At 41.5% G+C, this 15,307-nt stretch overlaps 1 protein-coding gene across 10 annotated transcripts in view; it reads right to left on the reverse strand.

The window, feature by feature from the left end:
• The window catches only part of LIMCH1 (LIM and calponin homology domains 1), a 342,494-nt gene that overhangs the window by 72,560 nt on the left and 254,627 nt on the right, over positions 1–15,307 (reverse strand). For 6 of the 10 annotated variants that reach the window (XM_060148277.1, XM_060148276.1, XM_060148275.1 and 3 more), the window contains 5 exons: positions 14,371–14,623; positions 13,054–13,320; positions 4,643–4,945; positions 1,980–2,222; positions 1,133–1,462 (listed from right to left, as the gene is read on the reverse strand). In XM_060148277.1, coding sequence (XP_060004260.1) covers positions 1,133–1,462; positions 1,980–2,222; positions 4,643–4,945; positions 13,054–13,320; positions 14,371–14,623 — 1,396 coding nt within the window. The remainder of the gene's footprint in view (positions 1–1,132; positions 1,463–1,979; positions 2,223–4,642; positions 4,946–13,053; positions 13,321–14,370; positions 14,624–15,307) is intronic. The other 4 variants (XM_060148283.1, XM_060148282.1, XM_060148280.1 and 1 more) reach the window with 2 other exon arrangements.

A 15,307-nucleotide genomic window follows, 5' to 3' on the forward strand; every position in this document is an offset into this window, starting at 1 on the left:
GGTGGAGTGGAGTTTCCTGGGAGAATCCAGAATCTTCTTCTTATTATTTTTTAACAGAAACTCAAACAAATTTTGATAACATGTATACCTGGAAGAGACCCAGGAAAACTCAGTAGCTTACCAAAATGGCTGAAACCCTCACCTTAAGTACCATCTTCAGCTAAAGACAAAAGAGGACATGTGGGTAGCGGTTTGGGACCTCAGAGGGGAGGAAGGCAATTCACACAGAGATGGCAAAGCAAATTTTTAGTAAATAAATGTTTGCTGGGCCCTGCATAGACAGCGGGGGAGGGGGGGGCGTGCAGAGTGTACTCTGATCTCTAAGTTTCCCCAAGCACACCTAGCGCACGGAGAATCCAGAACTTTAGAAATGCCCTATACCTGCTTAATGGAAGAAAGACCAGCCGTGGAACCAAATCCCCAACAGAGGGCTTGGGAGTTCACAGCTGGAAGGCCTCCAGTGAGGATGAGGACTGATGACAGCTCTACAAGGTCTTTTCCCAGGTGACGCCTCACAAATTTGGATGGTGATTGATTCATTCAAGGAAACTCCTGACTCACAGGAACCCTCAAAAGAAGAGTCTTTTTCTACTCATGTTCTGTTATATAATTTTAAAAACTGGGCGGGAGCTGGGGTGGGGGGAGAGATGTTTACTTTTTTGTGTGTCTACTTAGATGTCCAAAATCTGAACTTAATAACACTAATCACAATTTTTTTCTCCCTCGTGGGATGAGAAAGAGGGAGGGTATAGATAACCCAGATTTTTATCAATGTATCTTTAGGAGAAACATGAAGGGTATCATTAAAACATTCCATCTAGTTTGTTCAGTATTGCCAACAAATAAAATACTGCTTAATGCAGCCAAGGGAAGATGAATCATTTGCCAAAATTATTGGCATTCCCAGGCAGTGATTCTGGTGACAAGAGAATCAAAATGGATGTCTGTCATTTAACTTCACACACGTTTCCCCGCGGGGAAATCTACTGACATTACTTCTCTGCTAACCAGCAAAAGAGGCTGTTAAAACTACGTCATCTCTGGCGGTTTCTTTAATGTGCTTCAGCAAACTCTTTAAAAGCAGCAATGATTCCCATGCAGATCTCCTTGCACATGTAATGGCAAAAAGTACCTGCAGTCATTTTGTGGATTAAGCCTGTGGTCTTCCTGTAAACTGGACATGGCCGCCAAGGCAGGGGACACAGAGTACGTCTGAATCTTGCGGCTGTGACTGATGACTTCCTCTGCATCCTCCTTCGGCCCAGCCCTGCCAATGCTGAGCCGCTTCCATGTCTGCTGATCTATCTCTGTCACTGGTCCGAAGTGCACGAACTTTTGCCTAGGGCTGGAAGCTTTCTTATAAGCCCTTGCCTTGCGGCTGGCAAAGTCATCACGGAGGGCAGTTTCTGCTTTAATTTCTGGTGAAGGCTCAGGGGCACACATGTGCTCCACATCTCCATCCCTAGTCAGAACCGGAAATAAGTTCCAAAGGTTTCTAAGGTGAGTAAAATCAATGAAGAGTTTTGAAAAAATACTGGATGTATGAAATATACTTCGATGTCTAAAGCAGGATTGCTTTTCCATTAATCAATCAAATGAAGAAACGATCATTGTCTTGCCTAGGTAAATAGCACTTTAAGTTTCTGTAGCTTTCTTAACATCATAAATGATGGCATAAGAAAACCTTGGGTACAATGAAATAATTAAAATTATTTAAAAGTCAAGTTTAAATTCCTTACACGTAAATAAGCCTATTAAAATAAGCATTCACAATAAATCAGTTGAATTAAAGAGGATGTTTCCTGTCCTTGTGGCTTGTAATTTTTAGTATTAACAAGTTTCAACGCATGCAGAATATGCTCTGTGTTTTGAGGCATTTTTTCTGGTCATGAAAATAAAAAATGATAGAAGGATAAGTGATTCCTTCAAAGTTAAATGATACCACTGTTAGGGGAAATCCAGGGGAAAACATGACACACCTCTTCTTTCCTGACACTTTCAGCCTCTCCCACGTCTCCCGGTCGGCTTCTGTTATACTGGCGACCGTGACAAAGCTCGGAGCCTCGCGGTGAGGGCCAAGCCTGCCCTGAATTCTGCGCTGCGCCAGGTCATCCTTGTGAAGATCCGGCACCTGCCTGAGCCCCTCTTCCGCAGGTTCACTCTCCTGAGCCCGCACAATACAGGTCACCCTCGACTTCACCTCTTCCGTTTGGCCTTGGTTTCTGTCAATTTGATCCAGGCCCCCACGTTATTGGAAAAATCAGGTTCCAGGAAGGGGAGCAGACAAACAGAATGTCAAGCATGGAAATTCAGAGGCTGAAGACAGAATGGAATGATGGAAGCACCTCTCCCTTTCGCAAAAATATGGAATCAATTGCAGCCTTGATTACTTTTGTCTATGCTACCCTTTTGACACTGTAAAGAGACAGAGTTTTTCCACCAGATGACAGACTCTAGTTTAGTTTAGGAAGAGAAGCCAGGGCTCGCTGAAAGACTATTAAGAATGGTAATGAGATTTCAGTTTGACAGTAATGATGCCCAATTCCCACACTATTCAAGTTACTGTAATGAATTCAAGTTTTCTGATTGAATCCCTGAGCCTTCTTGGAACGTCTTTTACTGCAGCAGTAAAGTGTTAGTAATGAGCTCTGCATGATCCAAATTCTAGAATTAGTTTGGAGATAGTTGGAACATTGTTCACATATTGAACACCTCAACCATAAACCTTCATACTGCCAGAAAGTATGATTAAGTCAATGCTGAATAGAAACTTTCAATGTTCAAACTCAGTCTCTGCCTCCTGATAGCATCAATTAGGTTTGGCTAACGTAAACTTGAAGAACAGAGAGGGCATCCTCTTCACCTGGATCCACAGAGGCAATACCCATTTGTTTCTTGTGTCAATAACTGTTCACCTTTATTAATGCTAAATCTGATATTTTCAATTGTTTTCCTAAGAAGTGAACTTTAGATGCCTAATGTTGACAATATCATAATTTAAACCAAAGTTGTGGCATCTATGTGCATAAACATTACATCACATTAAAAGTCAGTTTCTAACTAAATATGTTTCTTGAGATAGAAAATTTCAGAAATATACATAAATAGGGCTATTCATTTTTTTTCAAAATAAATCTTCCAAGCCAGAAAACCATTCTCTTGTTACCTGGATGACTTGGTGTATTTACAGAGCCTATGCAAATAGGAAGGCGACAGAATTTTCTATTTGCTTTTAGTTTGGGGAAGGGGATCAAGGAGGGCATAGCACAGAGCCGCCAGGGAGCCCTCTTTTTTTCATCAGTTCTTTGAAGCTCTCTAGAGAGATCATGGGCTGTGTCCCCAAACACAGAGTCAGGTGACAACAGACAAATGGGGCTGGAAATATCAGGAATTAAAATTGCATGCAGGAGAAAGGAAAAAAGGGAGGTACAAAAGCTACTCCTTTTCCTAACTCAAGTTGCTGATCCGCATCAATATGCCTTGATGCTACTCAGTTATCCAGAAGTCTTTGTTTCACTGGCAACAACTGATCCCTCCCACAAGGCCCTATGAGAACGGTTTGTTACAAGGCATGCCAACAAGGACTGCAAAGACCAAGAGCCTCCCGAAGCTAGAATGTGTCCTATAAAAAAATGGGCCGGGTCTTCTATGCTCAAATCCCTGTTCTGTGTCCAGAGATCTTTCATGTGTTTTGTACCTGGTGCTTCCTAAATCAAACAATAGAAAACACTCATTGCTTCACTGATCTCAATGACGCTGCCCAAAGAACCACTTTAATTGTGTAAAACACAGTTTAGATATTTATATTCTTAGTTCAATGGATTACAAACCTCTTAAGTGATAGGCAAAAATATGGCAATTAAATAATAAAGATGCGATCTCTGATTTTGATGTAAGGAAAAATACAAGAATGATGAACTCTGTACACTGAAACTCAGCAGGCTGATGGCTTGAATGAATTCGTATCCCTCTTAGGATAAAAATCGCTCGCCAAATTCCATTTCATTAAGCTTTCCTTTCCCTAATTAAGAAGATGGGAGAAAAGATGGGAGAAGGAAACTCACTTAAAAATAATTTCTATGACAGAACACATAGAAGTGTGTTATATATTTGAGGACTTTTTAATGAGAAATCTCCATCGTCAGATGTCTAGGTGATCGTGTTGGTGTGAGGGAAGAAACAGCCAGCCTCGTTTTCCCCCCATATCTCAAAGGTGCTAAGAAGATAGAAGGGCTCATAGCTAAGGAATAACTATGATCTCTGCCTGCTATGGATGGACTGGAGCAACCTTGAGAGGTGGCTGTTCCCTGATCAGCAATAGCACATGTCTATTTATGCCAATAATGCCCGTCTCTGACACCAGCACCCATATGTGGTGACGTGCCCACATATAGCACATCTGCACACTTGAGCTCCATATTTATTTGGTGAATTCAGCCCTATCTTGGACAGGACCATTCTACTCCCTGCCATCTGAACTTAGGAGAGACTGGATATCTGAGGTTCCACTTTAAAATGAACCACCATTACTGATTATATGTAATTAGGGCAGGAAACAGAGGAATGGGGAGCTTTAATACAAATCACCTTTGCCGAACTATATTCTCTCTCTCCTTCATAGACACACACACACAGAGCACACCTTTTATGTTCTAGACTTTTCCTTTCTGAGATTCCCTTGGAGGGTTGCTTGCTGCCATCTGATTTCTCTGCCTCTTTTTTTCGGTAAGGCCCATAGAGGAGTTGATTCAGTGGCACCATTGGCTTGGTCTGGTTCATCCTAGCTCTCCTGGCGGCAAAGTCATCTTTCTCAAGATCAGGCAGTCGACGTGCAACCTCATCTTCTGATTCTGAATCTCTGCTGTGTTGGTGGATCAGGAAAGGATTTTCTTTGCGAAGGATAATATCTCGAACAGCTTCTTTCTCATCACTTAATTGCTTTTGACTGATAAAGCAAAATTAAACGGAACTCCACATGGGATCAGACCAAAACAGTTTTTAAATCCCCATCTCCAGGCAGCCAACTGTCTTGTTAGTGAAAGGTTCTTCTCAATATCATTAGTCCAGATGACATCTGTTTACTATTTTAGTCCAGAGTTGCAGCAGGGTTAGGGTGGGTTTCAAAACCTGGAATTTAGTCAGCTACTAGCAATACTAAAAAATTCATTTAACTTGCAGGGCCCCATCAGCGTCAGAAAGGCAGGATCCTAAATGGCTCTGAAAGTGGCAATCCAAATTCTTTTCATGAAGTTGGGAAAAGTAAGAAGCATTTTGGTATTATTTTTTCTCTGGCACATTAATAATGTACCCAATAGGTACTCAGTTTATTTTGACTGCCAGGGCAAAAATCTGAGCTACCAAGAAACTGATCTGGAGGAATGCTAATGAGTGCAGCTATGTGACAGCACACCTGGGATGTGTCCCAGACTGCAAAGTGTAAGGATGGTCTTTCTGCAGAGCTGAGCTAACCTGAAACATCTGGAAGAGTTTATGACCATGGACAGGATGGACTCAGGCACAAAAGCTTATCGTGCCCTGCACCCTCCCACCAGCAACCTTTTCTTCGGTCTTTTACCCCCATGACTCTCCACCGCCCAGCTCTTCTGCTTTGTCATATGCTAGCTGTCAAGTAAATCCTATTAAGACATTTTGCCAAAATGTTTACTTAGGGCTATTTTCATTTTCAAGGAAATCTTGAAGGCACCAAACTTTAAATTCTTTAGAATTTAAAGAGAAATGCAGTTTAATGGTGGAATCTTAGGACTTTTTATGCTTTGTTTTTTGTTCTTGTTGGGGGTGGGTAGGGTGGGAATACAGTCAATGGCGCCTTTCTGATATTCAAACAAACTCCTCCCCCCTACTCATAAGATCAGCCTTGCTTCTAAGTCATAATAAAAGATTAAAACTTTACAAATATCATTTATTATCTTCTCAGTTCATAGAGATGGTGAGTAGGTAAAGCATCTTGACTTCTAAAGAAAGCTCACCTGCTTTGTATCCGAGTTCTGAAGGAGGATTAAGGGTAAATTCTTCATGGTCATGGGACAGGTCGTCTCAGAAATGAAGACAGGAGGAATTAGCCTGGCTGAGAGTCATACAAGCAAGGAAACGCTGTCTACTCTGGCTGACCAGGTGGCCTGCTGTCTGTTGCTTACCCTGTACTGCTGCAGAGGAGGCCTGTCAGCCTAACAGAACAGCAGGCCCTCACTCCTGACTTTTGGAAAAATCAAACCATCATTAGTCATGTCCAGAAAACTCCTTCTCCCTGCTGACCACTATTCTCAATAAAAGTTTAAATCGTGGAATTTAGAGGTGGTGGGTGGTGCTCTGCTCTCTGAATAAAGTTATTTCTTAAAATATAAAATTCTGCCCTTTGAGTTGCACTCCGGCTCTTGGTCTCCTGCTTGGCCACTCCTGGACCGTTGCTCACTCTCCTCCCTGCATCCTTAGCCAACAAGCCTGGCAAGAACCAACTGGTATTGGTTGACTGTGGCCATAAAGGATGGTCAGCGGGAAATGATAGGCCATTGAATTAATCTCTTCGAAAACGCATTATTTAAAAAGCACATTGATGATGACAAAGAAGGTGGTTAACTATTATCGAGCGCCCACAACGTGCCAGAATTCCTTCTAGTGTTAATTTGTTTAACCTTAATACTAGCCTTGCAATGGTAGTGTGATTAGCATCCCCATTTTATAGAGTGGAAACTGAGATTGGGTGAAGAAATTTGCCCAAGCTCAAAGTGCCACTGCTGAAGTTAAAATTCAAACCCAGGGAGTCTGGCTCCGGCGGCCCTGTTCTTAATCACTGCACTATTCATTAAACAAAGGACACGGCCAGGAACAGTTTTGAAAGCAGAACATCATACAGAAAATAAGGCATTATCATTACTATGGAAGTAGGAGAAAGAGCAGTATTTTGGTTACTAAATAAAGGGATCATATGAGCTGTGCTTAGAATGAAGTCGTGATTTGCACTGCTGGGTACAGACAGCAATGTTCAGCCAGGATTAATGACAGTAGAATGCTAACTAATCATACCTTACAGTGCTTGCACAGCACTTTACAGTTTACAGAGCCCTTTCAAACGCATTATCTCATCTCAGCTGATCCGACTCCAATTCCAGTAAAGGAGCAGATCCTGAGCTTGAAGCTTTCAAGTCCCAAAGCAACACTCCTTCCATTTTTTTGACCAGGGTCCTGGGTTTCAATTTTCCCCAACTCAGGCAGAATACTATGGAATAAAACGTATGCATTTATGCAAATAGCCATGCCAATTTGTGATGCCAATTTGAGAAGGGAGAATCTCGTGCATTATGCATCATGTGAGTCCAGCCAGGCTACAAACTCCCCAGGGTGTTTCTTTTCAGGCTAAATGCCCAGTGTAGCGGGACTCATTTCAAGTGATCTCAATTTAGATATGTAGACTTAAAAAAAGGGGGTGAAGAAAGCTTTCCATATCATTGGCCTCTTAAAGCCACTCCCTGCCCACTTGAAAAAACGATCATAGTGACATTCTGCTAATTGCTTGAATCCTGTAAATTCAGAGCTTCCAGCAGACTCAGAGAGAGCAAAAATTTAATGACATAAATTCTGGACCGGCACTGTTGGCTAGGAAGTAATAAATAATGTGTATAAGGCAGATATGTAGGACTATGTTCGCAGGTGTCTAGTTAGCAGAATATTTAAATGACTTTTTATAATGAGCCCTTCTTTCCTGAAGGTCCATCTATTGTAAAGCTTCAGTGTATTCTACTTTGTTTTTCAATAATTCTAATACCTCTGAAGAGCTGGTATATTCCAGATACGTTAACTTTTATGACAACCCTGCAAGATCAGTATTATCATGTCCACTGAGGTTTCCAGTTCCAGTCATCTGAATGTAGGTAAAGTAAGTAAATTTAAGTGGCAGACCCTGGCTGTCTGGCTTGATATTCATGGGGCGGTTTGGCACTTTTATTTTGTCTGAGTCATTCACAGATGAGTTAGTTGCCTTGGGAAGTAGGGGTTGCTCGACGGACCCAGATCATTGCTTTACTAAGAAGGAATACAGGGACTTCCCTGAGGGTCCAGTGGTTAAGAATTCGCCTTCCAATGCAGGGGACACGGGTTCGATCCCTGGTCGGGGAACTAAGATCCCATATGCCGCGGGGCAACGAAGCCTGAGCGCCGCAACTACTGAGCCCACGTGCTCTGGAGCCCACGTGCCACAACTAGAGAGAAGCCCGTACACCACAACGGAAGATCCCGTGTGCTGCAACTAAGACCTGAAGCAGCCAAAAATAAATAATTTTTTTTTTTAAAGAAGGAATACAGTCTAATGTGAAATGAGAAATGCCAAGCCTTGCCTTCAACCTGGCAACCCTGTCCTAAGACAAGTAAGGCTATCTTTGTAGGAGAGATTGTGGGTCCTAAGCAGGTGAGGGGGAGGAAAAGCTCTTGTCTCAAAGTTTCTAAGGCTTATATATTTCAAAGTGAATGAGATAATGATTTAAACTAAGGAAGAGCTGGCATTTTCTTTCACCCCTTTTTACTTGGCAACACACAAGCAACCAGCTCAGGTTGGCAGTCAGTTTGTTCTATTGAAAGAAACTGGGCTCTCCAGAAAAGCCTGTTTGGCCTCCTGGGAATGTCACGGGCAACACCAGGGACCTCCCTGTTCACACAGTGTCCCAATAGGGCAGCTACATCCAGAGTCACAAAGGTTCATGCAAGTTATGTGTCTGCCTGGTCTCTGATCCCCAAGAATTTGTGCAGCAAGAAGCAGTGACACAGGCATCTGATAAGGAGGGATGGAGAGAATATGTTCCTGGCACTTAGCTGCATCTGCTCTTCCTCTAAAGATTTCTAAAATGTCTATTGTTCCTTGGAGGGTTTCCCCCCCTCTGTAATTAATTACTATGTGCTTGAGAAGATCCACAGACTAGCAGAAAAGACTGAGTGCTGAAACATATGAAAACAATTAGCAAAGAAGTCCAATCACGTGAAACCTATAATTCAGTTCAAAAAAAAAGTTTACTTCTCCAATGGGAAACACCGAGTCAGAGAACTCAAGTCTCCATGGCATTTTAATTCAGGGGAAGTGAATCTTGATTCTTACTTTATCCTCTTAAACGCAGAGATCTTGGCTTCTTTAGCAGAGTCTCATATTTGGGGGGTAATTAGGCTAACTTAATCATAAACTAAAAGGGAAGGAAAAGTAGTTTATGGACTTCTGACTCCAGTGGCAACTCTAATAAATATCAACCCCACATATTTATTAAGAAAGACCTACTTTCTGTCCCTTGGTGCTAACATACCTCCTAATATATTCTTTGATAGGAAGCTTGGGACTTCTAGGCTTCTAAACTCATGTGAAAATGGACTAACATGCACTTCTGCTCCTTTTTATATATTAAAAATAATTTAAGGAGGTGTTTGAGAATACTTGGGAAACAACAGCCAAAAAAACGCCCAAAAAACCAATCTGGGGCTTCTCTGGTGGCGCAGTGGTTGAGAGTCCGCCTGCCGATGCAGGGGACACGGGTTCGTGCCCCGGTCCGGGAAGATCCCACACGCCGCGGAGCGGCTGGGCCCGTGAGCCATGGCCGCTGAGCCTGCGCGTCCGGAGCCTGTGCTCCGCAGCGGAAGAGGCCACAACAGTGAGAGGCCCGCGTACCGCAAAAAAACAAACAAACAAACAAACAAAAAAAACCCATCTGTAAAAGTACAGCCTTACTCTCGTCTACATGCCTCCTTCCTTGCCTATGCCTCATCCTCTACCCATTTCTCCAAACACAGACTTTCCCAGCTAAAAAAAAAGGGCCGCAAGAAATATCTGGGGCCTCTTGTTGGGTTCCAAGATGTGGTGGCCGGAATTCATCTGGATTGCAAAGATAGGAGACTGAGGTTACAATGCCTTAAGAGACGTCAGCATATTTAAATGTTTTATATTCTTATTTTCCAGACACCAAGAATCCTTTTCTTCTTCATGATATGCATTTCATTCCAGTTAAGCTACTTTCTGCCACATTAAAAGCAGGATCCCAAATGTGGATAAACTTAGAATGACTGTCAACTCTGCTGTGGGCTGCAAAAAGTAGGTGACAAAGACACAGACAGGCCAGGCTAGTGGCATGGTATGTATAAAATTTTTATGAGAGAGCTAGCAGCTGAAAAATCTATCAACAAATGAATTCTGGGTGTTTGGAGCAGCTGTGTTGTGTTGCTATTGGGAACATTCTCTGGGAATATGCATGATTTTCCTGAACTCCGTTTTAAATGCTAAGTCAGTAGCTCTAAGGTGTGACGTTAACTGACATTTGCAGATATTAACTGACCTGCGAATTTCTGCTTAATAGAGCTAACTTGGATAAAATATGTAAAAATTAAGGCAGATAACAGGAACACGGACAGGAGCAAAAATTACCACAAAAATATACTACTCATCAATTAGAATTACATTTGTAAACTAACCGTGATTCTAGGTTTGTACACAGAATGGGAGCTGTCATAAAAGACTGTACTGTTTTAGCAGAAAATAAACCTCCCAGTTACTGAAGAGGCACAGTATACTCGTGGAATCCCCAGCCTTTGCCCACTCTTTTCTTTTCTCTACGTCATCATGATTCCTGGCTGTGCCGAGTTCTCTTAAACTATCTGCCCATTTGTCTCCCCTTGCTCTTTTGGATACTCTAAAGATGATATGGAGTTTCCTTAAAAAAATTAAAAACAGAACTATCGTGTGATCCAGCAATCCCACTTCTGGGTATATATCCAAAAGAAATGAAGCCAGGATCTCAAAGTGATCTTAGCACTCCTATCTCATTGCATCATTATTCAAAATAGCCAAGATGTAGAAACAACCTAAATGTCTATCAAGGGATGAATGGATAAGGGTAATGTTGTATATACATACAAAGGAATATTATTCGGCCTTATAAAGGAAGTAAATTCTATAATATGTGACAACATGGATAAATCTTGAGGACATTAAGCTAAGTGAACTAAGCCAGTCACAGAAAGAAAAATACTGCATGATTCCACGTATATGAAGTAGCTAAAGTAGTGAAATACGTAGAGTCAAAGAGTGGCATGGTGGCTGCCAGGGGCTAAGGAAGGATGAAATAGGGATTGCTGATTAACAGGCATATAGTTTCAGTTAAGCAGGATGAATAAATTTTAGAGATTTGGTGTATGATATTGTATCTGTAGTTAACAACACTGTATTGTACAGTTAAAGATTTGTTCAGAGTGTAGATCTCATGCCAAGTGTTCTTACCACAATACAATATCTTTTTTAAAAGGAAAAAATAAATGGCAAAGGATATGAGAGAACTTATAGAAGAAGAAACCCAAGTAGCCAATAAACATGGTATAATAGTCAACAGCATTAGTAATCGTGGAAAAATCAATTTTTTTAAAATGAGGTTTAAAAAATCAAGCAGATTGGCAATTTTTGAAGATAACAAGAAAAAAAATACATCATAAAGATGATAGTGTCTTTGGTAAATTTTAGTTAAAGACTTTACAGATGTGATAAAAAATGAAGGTATGTGTGTCAAGGGTATTAAGGTTAAAGATTTTTTATAAATTCATACTCTTATCTGTATCACCTATTACCTATTTCCACTGTGCCCTAGACTGGAAGACAGAAGCAGAAAAAATCTGAAAAACGGTAAGGGGATATATTGCATTTTTGTATTCTCAGCATCTAGCCTGGTCTTTGATATAAGTAGAAGCTCAAATGATGTTGAAAAAGCATGTGTCTCACAAGGTCTCTGAACCAAAATTTAAAGAATATCTGGATTTATTTCTCTTTTGAAGATTCTATGACATTACCCTTCATTATTTCAGAAACCCAGAGAGTTGCCTGTAACATTAGCACAGTTTTATGTTAGAGTTTTCTAGAAGCACATACATGTTTAGGACAGACAAGCCTGTTTGTGGGATACCACAGACAGAAAGAATCACCTCCTTGATGTTTTATCAGTACAAAGCTACTCTAGGATTAAATCCATATAAGTCAGTACTGGAACTTTCACTGAAGACCTAGACCACAGCGATAATCACACATCGAGTTGTATGGAGGAATGGAAGACATTCCATTGAATGTGTGTGAGGCAGCTGTGGCACTATGGTCAGAACATCTGAATCTGGCCACCAGGTCAGTGGTAACCAGCTCTGAGACGGTCAAGTAACTTACTTTCACAGATCCTCAGTTTACTCTGCTTGAAAATGGGCATATCACCTACCTTTTAGGATTAAATGGAACATCAAGTGGCAAAGGAATTTCAGTTGTCAAACTGTTATGAATTTCAATTTGTCAAATAAATTTTGGTCTCACTATTATTTGTTAGTATCTTTGTGGCTATTATATGAGAAAAATTAATCAGCTTCCCCAAACACTACACAAAACTGTACAACTATAGTTTTCTGTGACTTCAGTTGCTAAAGGTCTCTATCTCACATGTAATATGAGGCCACCAGAACTGTATACTAGTGTCTTTGTTACAATTAAGAGAAGTAATTACTCCATTCTTTGTTTTTGAATCAACGAGCTTTAGCAAATGAGTCAAATAAACCTAATCTTACTTACTACTCCCTTGGGACAAAGAAAGTAAGTGGATTTTTGTCAGCCAGCCACTCTTTCTAAAGAGAGTGTTCCCCGTTCCAAAGAAGTATTTTCTAGTGATGTGTAAAGTAAGATAAGAGCCATTTAGGGGTAGTGTGAAAATTAACAAGCCATAAACAATTGAAAAATAAGATATTATTGCAAGATAAATCCTGCAGCCCACAAATAACTGACCACACATACTTGACCAGGACAAGGTCTACTCAAGCAGCACAAAGCTCCCTCTTCACCTCCATTTAAAAGAACCAGAAACTCAGCAGAGACAGGCCTGAAGACAAAGACTATTAGCTATTTCTATCTGCTGCAAGTAGGAAATAATGATGCAACGGATAAAGCAGGAAGCGGGAAAACAAGATGGAAACTCCATCACACCAGACAGATTCCAAACCTCCAGGCATGCACAAAGCCAGCCAGGCCTGTCCTTGGCCCGGAAAGCTAACCTGGCAAAGCGCTGTGCTGCTGGCATGACCTTGACTCCAGCTTGCTCTAGCCTTCTGCGCTTTTGGATTTCAGCAGCATCTTCCTCTTCAGACTTGGGAGCTGGTACCACCGCAGCCCCCTCTGGAGGAGGCTGCGCCTTCCCACTGCAGGTGGGTAATTCTAACCCACCACCAGGAGGCTTCCCACCAGGGTCCATTCGGCGGACGGGGTCCTCTTCACAAGGAGACCCCACTTCACTTCCCTCTTCCTCTATTGTTTCAGGATAGCTAGTGAGTTGGACAACATAATTGACCAAACTAACAGACTAGGCTGGGGAGCAGATCCCATGTCATCTCCCGGTCATTCTGATACTACTTCCACTTAAAAAAAAAATCATAGCATGCAATATGATCCTGGTAATGTGAAAAAAATTAAATGCAGCCATTTTTAAATTAATACAATGCATCATAATCTCGACATTGATTAAGAGCTATTTCAAAATTGATATTGAAAGGCAAAAACCTTTTGTTCTAGAAAGGTAAAATTCATGTTTTGTTCAATAATTAAAACTTTTAATGTTTATTCAATCGGAAATCATAGATAATAAAGGTGGACTACCAGGAATAACCATGCAATGATAAGGGTGGTTTTGCTGAAAGGGATTAGACAAGACTGTAAGTTTCTTTTATTGGACTCTACGGTTCTTGAAGGCAGGGACTCTATCTTAGCTACCACTGGGTCCCCAAAGCCTAAAAGATAGTACCTAGCATGTAGTAGAAGCTCACTGGATACATACTTGCTGAATAAATACAAAAACATAATCAGAGATTAGGGGAAAGACTGCTTGTTTCTCTCAAGAGATGAGAAGTCCAATGTTTCTTCCATCTCATTATGACTGTTTCTACATGTGACTCAAGCATGTTCATGCATCCCTTCAATAACACTTGAGCTCATATCTAGATAAACTTACATCTAGATAAAAGGTCTTACTGCACCTGATCTAACAGGAGTGGGAGTCAGTCTCCACAGAAGGCCACGGATGACAGATGTTCTCAATGTCCTGTCGATAGAGCTAGTTTCAAAAATCTGCTCGTTAAAATCTGCTCATTAGACCAGTATTGGTTGAATACCTACTGTGTGCCAGGCACACCTAGAACAGGTGCCTTCACGAAGCTTATATTCTATCATGACAATCCCTCTCTGAAGATGTGTCCTGCCCACCTCCATCTGTAATCTGACACCAAAGTTCTAAAATGGCTCTTTGAGCTCATTCTTGTCCTGGGGCCGTAATTCCTGTACCACAAGCCAGGATGGGAGCAGCGCAGTCCAGGTCTTACCTGAAGTGCCTCTCCCCACCCAGGGGGGAGGTGGCAGTACTCCAGCTCTTCCGATATTCCTCTCGCTCTGCTTTCTTCTTTCTCAGAGGTGCGGGGACGTAGGCTGTCTGGTTGCTTTTGTTGGGGAGGTACTGGTTAAAAGGCACTGCTGATTTTGGCTCACCGTGGGAAGTCCGCCTCGCAGACATGTCATCCTTCTTCACATCCGGCAGCTTCCGATGGGGCAAGTCGGATTCAGAGTCGCTTCCTCTCCCTAGGAAGAGAGGATGGGTGCTGAGAAAGTGTGCTGGGCTAGCAATAAAGTTCCCAATGGCAAGTATGCAGTATGGGGGATGTGGTTACATCTGTGGGTTCCCGGGATTACTTCCTTAAATTATTCACTTAACAAATCTAAAGTATCAGTCGAAATTAATCCACTCTGGGAAAAGCTCTCCATTCTAATCAGGAAAAAAGAAGTCAAATTAAAAAAAAAGAAGAAGAAAGCTTAGCTGTATCTGAGAGTTACAATTAACAACACATTTGCAATAGAACTATACGCCTGCTCAGATCCTTCAACTCTCAGAAGAAGAAACATAAATTTACCAATGGAGTTTTTACTCAGCACCTGTTGTTGCATGTCTTACACTGCGCTAGATATTCTGACAAATAAGAATTATGAAGGATTTATAATCCTTTGTCTTTGAGGTACCTTTAACCAACTCATGAAACACCTGGAGAATATCAGTTATAATCAACGAGCACAGACATATAAGAACTATAGGAATTCAGAAAAATGATCAGTATGGATTATACCAAGGGTTTGCCTTCCAGGAAACAGCTTGAGTTATAATAAGTGCGTATTCCTCTACCTCGGAGCCCTTCCTGGTACCCATAGCTGGAGGCAATCTTTGTTTCCTATGAACACTATGGCCCGAAGGTCTATTTCTCTTCTGATGCA

This window comes from Lagenorhynchus albirostris, chromosome 4 (genome assembly GCF_949774975.1).
Source record: "Lagenorhynchus albirostris chromosome 4, mLagAlb1.1, whole genome shotgun sequence".
Classification (NCBI taxonomy): domain Eukaryota; kingdom Metazoa; phylum Chordata; class Mammalia; order Artiodactyla; family Delphinidae; genus Lagenorhynchus; species Lagenorhynchus albirostris.